Source organism: Paramisgurnus dabryanus, chromosome 4, assembly GCF_030506205.2.
Source record: "Paramisgurnus dabryanus chromosome 4, PD_genome_1.1, whole genome shotgun sequence".
Taxonomy (NCBI): domain Eukaryota; kingdom Metazoa; phylum Chordata; class Actinopteri; order Cypriniformes; family Cobitidae; genus Paramisgurnus; species Paramisgurnus dabryanus.
The window spans coordinates 21431091-21443527 of record NC_133340.1 but is presented as its reverse complement, the minus strand read 5'-3'; the positions used below and the strand labels follow the sequence as shown (position 1 = coordinate 21443527).

General features: G+C 35.6%; 1 protein-coding gene across 1 annotated transcript; it reads left to right on the top strand.

Moving 5' to 3' along the window:
* The first annotated feature begins 404 nt into the window (after positions 1 to 404).
* Positions 405 to 11621, top strand: LOC135786249 (adhesion G protein-coupled receptor E1-like). Its single transcript, XM_073814586.1, has 14 exons — positions 405 to 426; positions 3583 to 4707; positions 4804 to 4835; positions 5634 to 5702; positions 5779 to 5965; positions 6150 to 6287; positions 9244 to 9425; positions 9736 to 9900; positions 10040 to 10246; positions 10317 to 10549; positions 10672 to 10738; positions 10822 to 10913; positions 11149 to 11311; positions 11556 to 11621. The coding sequence occupies exons 1-14, from the start codon at positions 405 to 407 to the stop codon at positions 11598 to 11600; spliced, it is 2727 nt and encodes a 908-aa protein (XP_073670687.1). The 3' UTR covers positions 11601 to 11621.
* The last annotated feature ends 816 nt before the right edge of the window (positions 11622 to 12437 follow it).

Here is a 12437-nt window from a genome sequence, read left to right as displayed (position 1 = left end):
TAACTTAATTATTTATTTTCAACTTGTTTTCATAAGTTATGTCAACTTATCATTAGTCTTATCATTAGTAACTTAAGGGAGCATTTTGTTACAGTGTAGATTCATAACCAACAGATGAAATCTAGTTGATAACCACATTTTACACACTGTAAAAATCATGTAAACATAAGTTTTTGTTTTACTTTAACTTTACAAATTAAGTTAAATCAGTTCAAATGTTTATACGTTTTGTCAACTATATATTAGTCAAAAACTTACTTTGTAAAATAGTTGCATAACCAACTTGATTAAACTTGCATGCTGCATCTGCAGCATGTATATTTTTTGTCTTTAAATTTGTTTTCAAGACTCTAATTTGGTTTTGTTGTGAAAATAATCTAGTGTTGGGTATTAGACAGATCATAATGGTTTCCACTGTCAGCAAAGGTAAGATTTTATTTTCTTCATCATTTGTTATGTGTAAAAGTTTTTATTGTTGTATATATGTCTATGTGGTGTTTTTAATATGCTTTAAGACAAATCATGTGCAAATTAATTCAACAACATTGCTGAGTATTTTCTCCATAACATTTTTTTTACTTAACATTTTGTAACTTTTTTTAGTTTTTAGACTGTTTTCCAAAGAGAGTCCCATTCACGCGGTTTAAAATTGCCTTGGTTTGTTACATCACATTATCAGAATTGAACAAGTGGATCAGTAGATTGAGATTTAGATATTATGAATGGATGCTGCAGAGCTGCTTTAGTTCTGTGATGCTCACACTTGCAAAATGAATGCTTTGACCTTTTGACATCAGCGCTAAAAGATTAGTGCTGCAATCGCACAGTACTGTATATATTGTCTGAAAATGTCAAATGTTTGATTTATTTACATATATATCTGTTTGTGGTGTTAAAAAGTGAACTAACTTGCACATTTAAATATATGATCCGAGCTGTGCAATTGAGTAGAGGCAGGGACTAATTTGCACATTCAAAGATCGGCGTATACTAAATGTGTAGTTACATTCAAGCATAAAGAAATTACTGTCACAGAAAAAACTTTTAAATATGCTATTATGACGTTCAAAGATGAGTTTTAACTCTAGGGTGACTTTAAGAATAAAATGATGTAGAGAAATTTAAGTTTCGAGTCTTAACCTTCAAGTTACAAGCAAGTCCAAGTCATTTTTTGTGAGTGAAGTCCAACAAGTTAAGACGTAGCTTGGGTCAAGCAAGTTACTGGCAAGTTATACAAATGTTTGATGATTTACATGAATTTATATATAAAAAAAGTAACATCTATAGTAGTTATGGACTATGGAAGTTTTATTTGGACGTCTCATGTGTATGGCTCTTTAAGTCAATCCATAGCATATCTCTATTGGGCCACTCCAAAAGGTGAATTTTGTCCATAAAACATTTTGCAAATACCACTCTGAAGTGTCATTGTTCTCTTTTGTAAACTTCAGGCGTTTTTTTAGTAAGCAGTGGCTTCCTTCGTAGTGTCCTGCCGTGGATGCCCTGTTTGTTCAGTGTAGACTCATGAACAAAGATGCTAACAAGTTCCAATGAAGTTCCAATCTTTGGTTGTCATACATGGTTGTTACTTTACCTCATTGATGAGTCTTCTCTGTGCTCTTGGTGCCATTTTGACTGGGTGCCCACTTCTTGGTAGCAACAGTCCCAAAGCGTCTCCATTTGTAGCTTGTTTGCCTAACTGTAGACTGGTGAATTTCTAAAGTCTTTGAAATAACTTTGTTACCCTTTCCAGCTTTATGTTAAGCAACAATTCTTGATTGTAGCTCCTCTGAAAGCTCTTTTTGGCGAGGCATGGCTCATATAAGCAAATTCTTCTTGTGCAGAGCAAACTCCAAAAGTTTAAGGGGATTTATCAATCAAAGTAGATGTAGTCCACACCTCAAAATGGATTATCTTTACAAGACTCCAAATGTAACATGATCTTACAAAGTTTTGTGGTATAGTCATGGAATATTTTGGTAATTTTTCTGTGTCATTATCACGGATCTCTGCATTTTTTTGTGTCCATACCACAGACTTTCTTTACTTTGTCAGTTTCACGTATTGGTTACTCAATTGTTTTTCCTATTTTTAAACCATTTTTTGCGTGGGTAAATGGTTGGTGCAGTGGATGAATGAAGTTGTTACAGAGCTTTAGAAAGTGAGCTGACAGACATACAGTTATTGATAAAAACACATCCATGATATACAGCACTGTGTATATATGAATGTTTACCTGATTGTTTCATTAAAAGTATCATTATTATGAAAATTATCTTGTTAAATCCTGTTAGTAACTAAAATTTAAGAGACATTTCTTTCAAAGTTAATACAAATAATTTATTAATAATTGTTTTTTATTTCTATCTTCTGACAGATGTTTTGAGAGGACAGCTAACTATCATCTGTGTTATGCTGTGTAAGTGTTCAACAGAGTAAACACATCAATCAACACAGCACACTTCAGCCTTAGACTGTATCTCTATATAAACATATTCAAGAGTTAAATATGCTTTACACTCTAAAAAAATAATCTGTAAAAAAACGGATATTGCCCTGGCAGAAAATTACCGGTACTTTCTCCGTCATGTTTACAGACATTTCCTTTTATTCAAAAACTGAAAATTCTGTAGATTAACAGAACATTGTTCGTAGCCTTTAGGGACACTTTAACAACAAAGCTTCATGCCGCAATGCATGCTGGGTACCAGGATTATTGAAAACTCTTTCTTACCATTTACTGTCACCATTGTTGAGATTTGTATCCAAAGTGTTGATGTCTCTCTGAAGCTAAAAACAATTCAATACAGTGTGTTTTTAGACTGGCATAGAGAGTCACTTTTTTTAAACATTTCAGTTTTTTATTCTTATTTTATCATTTCATATTTAAGTGTTAGCCAGCATAACACTAAAACAATCAAGCTTAGATGCAATAATAAATTTTTCTCCTCCTTCAAACAATGAACAAGTTGCATTTGCTAAACGAAAAAAAAAAAACACTGTTGCAATTTCTAAAAGAGCAGAGTTAGTTAAGTGAAGGTCAAGGGATAAATGCCTAACTAAAGGGAACATTAATCACCATAGTGGTGACTTCAAAAGAATCTAAAACAAACACAAACTGTGAAATTTTGTGGTAAATATCCATTTGATTTACACATCACATCAGAAAGAAGATTTGTCTACTTAATCACATGTGTGGATGCTGGAATAGTTGAACACTTGTATCTTGTTCTGACAGCAGTTGTTTAGAAATTAAACATCATCCATGTTTAGAAAATAACTCCGCAAGCAAGTTGTAATTTTAGGTTTCAAACAGAGATGGTGATAGAGAGGCAAAAGTGAAAGCTTGCAGCAGGGGTTATTGCACCCATAATGCAACGTGATATAAAAAACAGGTAAAACGCCAGTAAAACATAAATACGGAAAATTCCTTTATATTTATACAGTACTTTGTCCGTTTTTTACTGATTTTTTTTTTTAGAGTGTACCACATAAATTCGTGAGATCAGGTTGATTTATTTTTGTATCTTTCCACTTTCCAACTTTTTTATATTTGATAATTTTTTTCTTTCTCATCTTCAGGTTTTAAAACTGGTTTTACTTCTGAACAAATAATGTCAGTTAGTCCAGTAAATGACTGTGAGCTTTATGAAGACACCTACATCTGTACTAGTGCTCAGTGCCAATTGTACTGTAACACAAGTGTACATAACTTCTGGTACTCAGGATATCTCAACCAGATCACACACAGATGCAGTGGTTATGGCTGTGACTGTACTGGTAATACGAGCACATGTACATGTACCAGTAGCACTTCCTCCTGTTTCTGCAGCAATGGTGACAACAGCATCACTATCAGCTCATCAGTTAGTCCTCGCTATGACTGTGAGCTCTATAGCAACAACACTTACATCTGTACTGGTGTTCACTACCGCATGTACTGTGATATAAATGACCATGAACTTCATTTCACAATAGACCACCATCACTGCTTGAAGAATAACTGTAACTGTTACGGTGATAAGTACAACTGTAGATGTTACATTGCCACTTCCTCTTCCTGCTCCTGTGAGAATTACAACAACAACATCAACAACATTGCTATTGTCAGTCCAGTAAATAACTGTGAGCTTTATAATAACCCCTACAACTGCACTGGTGTGCACTACAGCATGTACAGTGATATAAGTCAGCATGATTTTCATTTCGAAATCGATCATCATTACCGATTGTATAATGACTGTACCTGTTTTGTCCAAATCACCTGTAACTGCTATCAAAGTAGAAACTTCACCTGCTTCTGCACTGATTCTGCCAATACAACTACAAACACAACATATCCTGTCAGTACAACTACAAACACAACATGTCTTGTCAATACAACACCACCAATATCTCCTGTCAGTACAACTACAACACCAACATCTCCTGTCAGTACAACACCAACATCTCATGTCAATACAACTACAAATACAACATCTCCTGTCAGTACAACTACAAACACAACATCTCCTGTCAGTACAACTACAAACACAACATCTCATGTCAGTACAACTACAAACACAACATCTCGTGTCAATACAACTACAACACCAACATCTCATGTCAATACAACTACAACACCAACATCTCATGTCAATACAACTACAAATACAACATCTCATGTCAGTACAACTACAACCATAACATCTAGTCCCACAACTGCAGGTGAGTATGTTATTAATCTTAAATTAATCTTAATCTTTGAATCAAGACTTTTAATGAATTGCTGTATAAATGACGAAGTCACTCACACTCTTTCAGCTCTGAATCTCACACTGCTGAATAAATGCACAGTAAGTTCAGATGAGTTTTTGAAAGCAGCTAACAATAACACTGTAAATAATGGTGCATATAGTGCATTTTTATTGTGCACTTTATGTTGTAATTATTTTGTGTGTCAGATGTTGTATGCAAAAAAATTTGAATACATAAAATACTGTTCTGTTCATCAATCAAACATTAAAGGTGCCATTTTTTCCGTGTTTTCAAAGCTTTGGTTGTGTTTATGCTGCACAATATTACATGTTTCCTGTGTAATTTTCCTATACCTCTGTTTTCACTGTTCTAAAAACGGCTGAAGTCTTCCTTTTTGTATGAAGTAACTCCTTAAGAAAGAGTTCTGATTGTGTAGCTGGTCCAGTGTGTTGTGATTCAACAGCAGCTTAGCACATACTGTCCGAACAGCTCACGCCAGATTGAAAAGCTGTCCTCGACAAAGGCCAAACAAAGGTTTTTTTTGTCCCAGACTCCGGGATTAAAAATAACAGCGTTTCGATGCCATTGCGACAAGAACACTCTGCTTACACAACTCTGTGGAAGCACAACAATGTCACAACCTCAAAAATTCTGAATATTGTTGTCATCTACCTGGGAAGTAGAGGGCTGTAGTCCAAGCCAGCCGTTCTCTGTAATCATTGATAAGTGAAATCTGTTAAAGAAAATATATCGCTAAGCATTGAACTTTGAGCTATATAACTATGCAGATATTATTTATGCTCGAACAGCAACATTACACACAAACTAAAGTCTGAAAAATGTGATCAGGAAAAATGGCACCTTTAACATTGTTTGAATAATTTCTTTATAATCAGGGCACAGAATGTTTAACAACTCTTTATGATCTGATAGAGAACACTACAGTACAAGAGCTCCCTTTAAATGTAAGTTTTTGAGGATTTTTTTTTTTAAATAATCAAATATTTGTCAATTATTTATAGTATGTAACTTATTCAATAGAATGTCAGAGATCTTTTTGATGTGGTATTTAATGCTTCGGAGAAGAAGATGAACTTATCATTGGATGACCCAATGCAATTAGTGCAAGCAGGGAACCAGGTCTTAAAATCAAGTGAGAAGCTCATCTCCATGTTGGTGAAGGAAACAAACACCAGTGAGAGAGTCAGTTTAATTCGTGAAACTGTAGGTAAGAAAGACTAAGAACTAACACTAAAACAATATTCTGAAGAGGTCATGTGCTCATAAAAATGAGAAATAACCTTTGATGTTTTAGATGAGCCTACAGCTGTAAAATGCAACAAAGAACATCTTTTTAAATAAATAAATGAACTATTACCTAACTGAAATCACTGTCATTTTGAATAAATCAGAGGCACAAGTCTTCATGGTTGGACCACAGGCCACCTTAAAAAAAAACTCCAACCTCACCTTAGATAAAATCCCTCAGCTCAACACAACAAATGCTTCAATAGACATTGATCTCATTGGAAATGCCTTGAACAACAAGGGTATGTAAAGATTTTTAAAGAACTCAAACACAGTTTGAATTATTGATGTTGTCAGAACCCAGCCAACATTTCTTGGTGGGGCCAAAACAGGCACCATATGGGCTTGAAATGTGGGCCCTAGAAGATCTACCTGTTGTTAATCTTCTACGATGTTTTTCCCGGAATGAGTTGTTTGACGCGCTAAACTTTTATTACCGTTAAGAAGAGTCCAAGTGTTGTTTTTGCTTTGAAGTGTAATCCATTTACAAAGGTGGAAAATCCATGTGCCATGAGTAAAAGTCCTCTCCAGTATTTTGTTCCAATCACCTGGATGTGCTAATTAGCAAAGTTTTTCAGCAGGAGGTGACCTCCTGGCTAGTTTGTGTTTTAAGCCCTCAACAAAGCCTTCAAGGCAGCATTGCCTGGAAGGCCCTCCCCATGCCCCGAGCGTTTCAGCCAATCACAGCACTGTTGCTCGATACCGAGCCTTCCGCCAGCTTCTGGCAGTTTGAGCCCAAACAGTTTAAAGTTCTGACAAATAAACATAAACCAATGCTTAAAATTACATCTGCATTTATGTCAAACCCAACTTTGTCCTCACACGAAACCGGTTTAAAAATCAGACGAAAACCACAAATCTAACCGCAATCCCAAGCGACAATGCTTTGAAAAAGAAAAAAAATAGTAAGCAATATGTGAAACTGACACAACACCTGAAAACGCAGAAACACGTCACTTAAACACTCAAAATGTTTCGAACTGAATTCAAAACACTCACATTGCTATCTTACCATATCTGCGCTACTCATCTGACCAACGTTAAGCTCGAACTGCCAGAAGCTGGTGGAAGGCTCGATATCTAGCACCAGTGCTGTGATTGGCTGAAACGCTCGGGGCACGTGGAGTGCCTTCCAGGCAGCGCTGCCTTGAAGGCTTCATTGAGGGCTTAAAACACCAACAAGCCAGGAGGTCACCTCCTGCTGAAAAACTGTGCTAATTAGCACATCCAGGTGATTGGAACAAAATACTGGAGAGGACTTTTACTCATGGCACATGGATTTTCCACTTCGGTCCATTTATTCCAGAACATTAAAACAGCATGACAGACACACCTCTACGGTAGAATGGTAAAAACCCTTTGCCATTCCGGGTTAACACCTTGATCTTAACAATATGTTTCCTATTTATATACCTGATGCATTCACAAATACACAGCGACACCCAGTGCAATAAAGGAGACATAGCATCTCAATAGCAGCAGTAGATTTGGCTGCTACAGGCCCTAAGTGGGTTTGTCCACGGTTTTCGTGCTGGTCCTGTTTGATTTAGCTGACATGAACCTTATGTAGAAACTGAAGCCATTGTGGACTAAATCAAAGCAAAGTATGGATGTGGTTGGGTTGAAGAAGTGATAAAGTTATTGCGATTACAAAAAGATGAATGAAGTGGAGCCAATTTCTTGGTGGAGCCAATGAAGACAGCAAAATCTATGGTCCACACATATTATACTGCATTTTACATCATACTCATAAAAGTATTTATTAACTTAGGTTTAGATGTTGGCTTTGTTTTATTTAAAGCCGTCATTATGGTGATCAGTATTTGTTTTAGTTGGACTCTTGACTTTTAACGTTATAGCAGCCTGAAAAAAAACAGTTAAGCTAAAAATTATGTAATATATTTGTTGTAGCAAAGGAAAGACAAAATTTTCATGATTTTGTCATGCCACAGTGCATTCTGGAATTCTGGATGAGATTTGTAATTTGTTGATACCCAGCATGCGTTGCAGCATGAAGTTTTTCATTTTATAGTCACAATTGTTGAGATCCATACTCTGTTTCTTAATGTTTGTGTGTCTAAATTAAACACTGGTTAATATTTATTTGCACAGTGTTTCAAATTTCTCCAGAATGACAAACTGATATGAAAGTTTCAGATCTCATACTTTAGTATCACATTATTGACAGAAAAAAATCATTTTGATGAGTTAGCAAACATCAAAATCAGCCCCCCCCCCAAAAAAAGTAAAATGCTTAAGTATTACTTTTTTATCAATTAGTAGCGTGGACTATAACCACTGAGTACTGCTGTGTTAATTTAATGTTAATTTAACATTGGGGATTTTGCTGTCTTCATTGGCTCCACCAATTTTTTTTTTTGTAGTAGTTGTGGTTCCTCTGGTCTTTTCTCTTTTTTTCTCTTCTTGTTCATTTTTCTTTAGTGATTCTGTTTATTAACAGCAGGTGTTTCTCATTAATGGTGAATCATCACTTCATTTATCTCTTCATTATCTCATTAACTCCATCACTTCTTCAACCCAACCATACCCATACTTGGCTTTGGTTTAGTCCACATTGGCTTCAGTTTCTACATAAGGTTTATGTGGGCAAAGTCAGAATGGGCCAGCATGGGAACCGTGGACAAACCCAATTAGGGCACATACTTCAAGCCCATATGATGCCTACATTGGCCCCACCAAGAAATGTTGACTGGGAAAGCAGATGTTTACATGGTTTCATTTCATGAACGAAAATAGAAGTGAGTAGAAATCATACTGATGCAAATTATTCATAACTAATGTAAAAAATAACAAATGTTAAATATACTGTAAAGCAACAATACCCATTGTATTAAAGTACCTGTTTAATAAAAGCTGTTTCAGATTCATTATTATAGCATAAATCAAATACTTTTGACCAAATACTTTATCTTACAATCAAATGTAAAGGCGCTTTTGTAAGCCTAAGACCAACATCAATTAAAGATCATTTGAGACCACTCTCACATTAAATAAACAGGTAAATAAGAAAATGTAAACTAGCAGGCAGAAACAAATATGCTTTGCATTTTCGTGAAAAAAGCAAAATAACTGAAATGTTGAAATATTGGTAGCTGATGAGGGTTTAAGACAGAGGGAAGAGATTCACAAGTTTTTTTTATTGTTTTAAGTCTCTTTGCATTAAAATCTCTGTAACAGGATCAGCTGCTGTGGCTTTCATGAGCTACACCACAATGGAGGACCTACTGAAACCAGACTTCTTCAACAAATCTGATGACACAGTTAATACCATGATGTCCACTGTCATCTCAGCTACTCTTCCTAAAACCATCAACACAAACCTCACCAAACCAGTCAACTTCACCCTCAAACACATCAGAGTGAGTTACTCTCACTGACTATTACTTGCATGGAATGTAAAAGAAATTTCAAACATCCCAAGTTACTCTAGCCTTTAAAATGTTTGACTTAAATAAACCAGTGCAGCAGACATGCTAACTGCTATTTACAAATATGAAAATGAGGCGTTGTCTTTTCTTGAAACTTCCTCTGCCAGTTTTGCGCTCATATTTAGTGATATCTTTGTTATGTTAACTGCTGTGTAGTCAGTTTTTATCATTAACATTTTTTACAATTCCATCTTGTGTCATTGGGGTCATGTCTGTCATGCATGTTCTTTTACTGTAAAAGGAGTTAAACAAGAGTGGTAATCTTTCCTGTGTGTACTGGAACGTCAGTGAGTGGATTGTAGATGGTTGCTCTGTTGTAAAGATCAACAGCAGCTTCACTGTGTGTTCATGTCTTCATCTGTCAACATTCGCTCTCATCATGAAAACCAGCAGAAGCCCATCAGAGGTAAGACAACTTAAAACAGATGTGACTTAAATAAAGTATGAGAACCTTCAAGGTAGAGTAAAAAAGAAGAGTAACAAGCACTCCGTGCATAAGACAGCAGCAGATTTAACACAGCTTGTATTGTGATTTATTTTCTCAGGAAGGTCCTCTTCTGGAGTTGGTGAATTTGGTGTTTGTGATCGTGGGTCTGGTGTTTACTAGTTTGGCTCTGTTGACTTTTGCTTTCTGTCGATGGAAACCTGGAGTGAACAATGTAGCTCGAATCAACCTCTGCATCAGTCTGCTGTCTGCTCATCTTCTGTTCTTACTCACACAACAATTCATCAATCTCATAAAACCTCACAAGGTGAGAACTGTTTTAATTACAGTATACTGACAAACTATACACTGCACTAACATACTAACTCTGTCTTCAGGAGTTGTGTGCTGTGATATCAGGCGTTCTTCACTTCTTCTTTCTCTCCTGCTTTGTGTGGATGTTCATTGAAGCTGTGCTGCTCTTCATCTGTGTGAAGAACCTATCAAAGATCAGCTCCAAACAGAGGGCGGTGCTTAACAGCGGATTCTTGATTGTGATTGGATATGCGATCGCTTTTATTATAGTGGGCGTGTCTGTTGGACTGGTTCCTGAAGGTTATGGCAGTGAACAGTAAGTTTGAAGAGGATCGTTTCTGATGAATTGAGCATACACTATGCATCATGTTAATATTTCAATTGTGAACATCTATAAATAGTATTTTTGAACTTCATTGATTGTTTTCCTGTATACAGCTGCTGGATTAAACAGGAGACAGACTTCGTCTGGAGTTTTCTGGGACCTGTTTGCTTCATTCTTGTAGTATGTTTTAGTTACAGATAAGTTGTAGTTTAAGACACTTGAAAATAAAGTGATTGTTTCTTTACTGTGTTTTGTTTCTGCAGATAAACACGATTCTCTTCATCAGTATCATCATCAGTCTAAACTCAACTCTCAAAAACCTTAAGGCTGAAGTTTCAGTGATGAAACAAACCAAGTACAAATACCCTGTTTTTAAAGTGATCATGTCATGAGGAATCAATTTTGTTGATTTTATCAGAAGTGCTTGATGTGCTTTCACATAATGTAGTGTGACTTTCACTCAAAACATGCACCTCAGTTCTCAGTTCTAGATTTATTAAAACTAACCTGCAAAAATGACGGGCACAGCGATCAAACTGTTGCTTATTTTCTCATAGAAACAGACATGGATTTCTTCTCTCTCTGTGCAGGATTATGGTTTTTAAATCTCTGGCCCAGTTTGTGATTCTTGGTTGTCCTTGGATTTTGGGTTTCTTCATTAATAACAATCAGATGATGGAGATTCTCTTCCTGATCCTGAACTCACAGCAAGGAACCTTCATCTTCATCATCCACTGTTTTCTTAATGATCAGGTGAATCATCTCATTTCTTGTCTCACTGTCATTTGTCCCATTTGCACCTTTTTTTAATTCCACTTGCACAAGTTAATCTTACATTTGTGAGATAAAAATGTCACTTTTGCTGATGCATTAATCTGCTTCTCATCTGACTGTACAAATTACATCTATATAACTAATCATTTCCCAGTCATACTTTGTATCATCAAACATCTCATCTGTCTCATAAATAAACAAACTTAACTCATCTTTTATTCAGGTCAGACAGCAGTATGTGAAGTGGATGAGAGCTGTCTTTCCCTGACTCAAACCAAAAAAACTCAAACCATGAATTTTTTGACTGTTATAAACAACTTAAATCTATAATCACTGTGTAAAAACTATATAAACTTTGTTTTAACAACCTTTGAAACAAAAAAAGTGTTTGATAAACACTGTTGCAAAAAACCTCAAAGGTAGAAACAAGAGTCAACCCACCCAACTAAAGGAACCACTGATCACCATAATGGTGACCAAACAATTTCAAAGTAGACAAAAGTCAGTCTGGTTTGTGATAAGAGAGATGTCTTTTCAGTTGATTTTATCTAAGGCAGTGGCTGGAAGTTGTAGATGTAGTTTGGCTCATTATCACCAGGTGTCTTCAATAATCAAATAATCACTCAAATGATTGCTTAATTATCTAATTAACTCTAACACTGCTTCGGTGTTACTTTTAACACCCTGCTGGTGGTACCCATATAAACACCGAGCCGGTGTTAATTTAACACCGGGGATTTTGCTGTGTACGAGAGCTGTTATTATAAAGCTGATTTTATTAATTACAGTAAAATATAACTACAGCAAAATCAACTTTAGATGTTTCATCCCATAGTCTAATATTTTTTATTTTTTTGTAAACCTTAGTAATGAATATGTTAGACAATAAGTGCTATTTTACAGCTGTCAGTACTTTACAGCTTTAATGTAAATATTATATTTTATTTTGTATACTGACAATTAAAGGCACAATATGTAAGATTTTGGCATTAACCCTTAAATGTATGCTTCAGATCTTTAGTGACCCAGGGCATCATTCACAACCATCCGCTCGTTATTTTTTTAAGATAGATCTCCAACTTCTTAGTACTCTTCAATCTATGTC

Coding starts and splice junctions, on each gene's coding strand:
- LOC135786249 (XM_073814586.1), top strand. CDS start 405: ATGGTTTCCACTGTCAGCAAAG. Junction 4,708..4,803: donor ATCTAGTCCCACAACTGCAG/GTGAGTATGTTA, acceptor ACACTCTTTCAG/CTCTGAATCTCACACTGCTG. Junction 4,836..5,633: donor CACTGCTGAATAAATGCACA/GTAAGTTCAGAT, acceptor CTTTATAATCAG/GGCACAGAATGTTTAACAAC.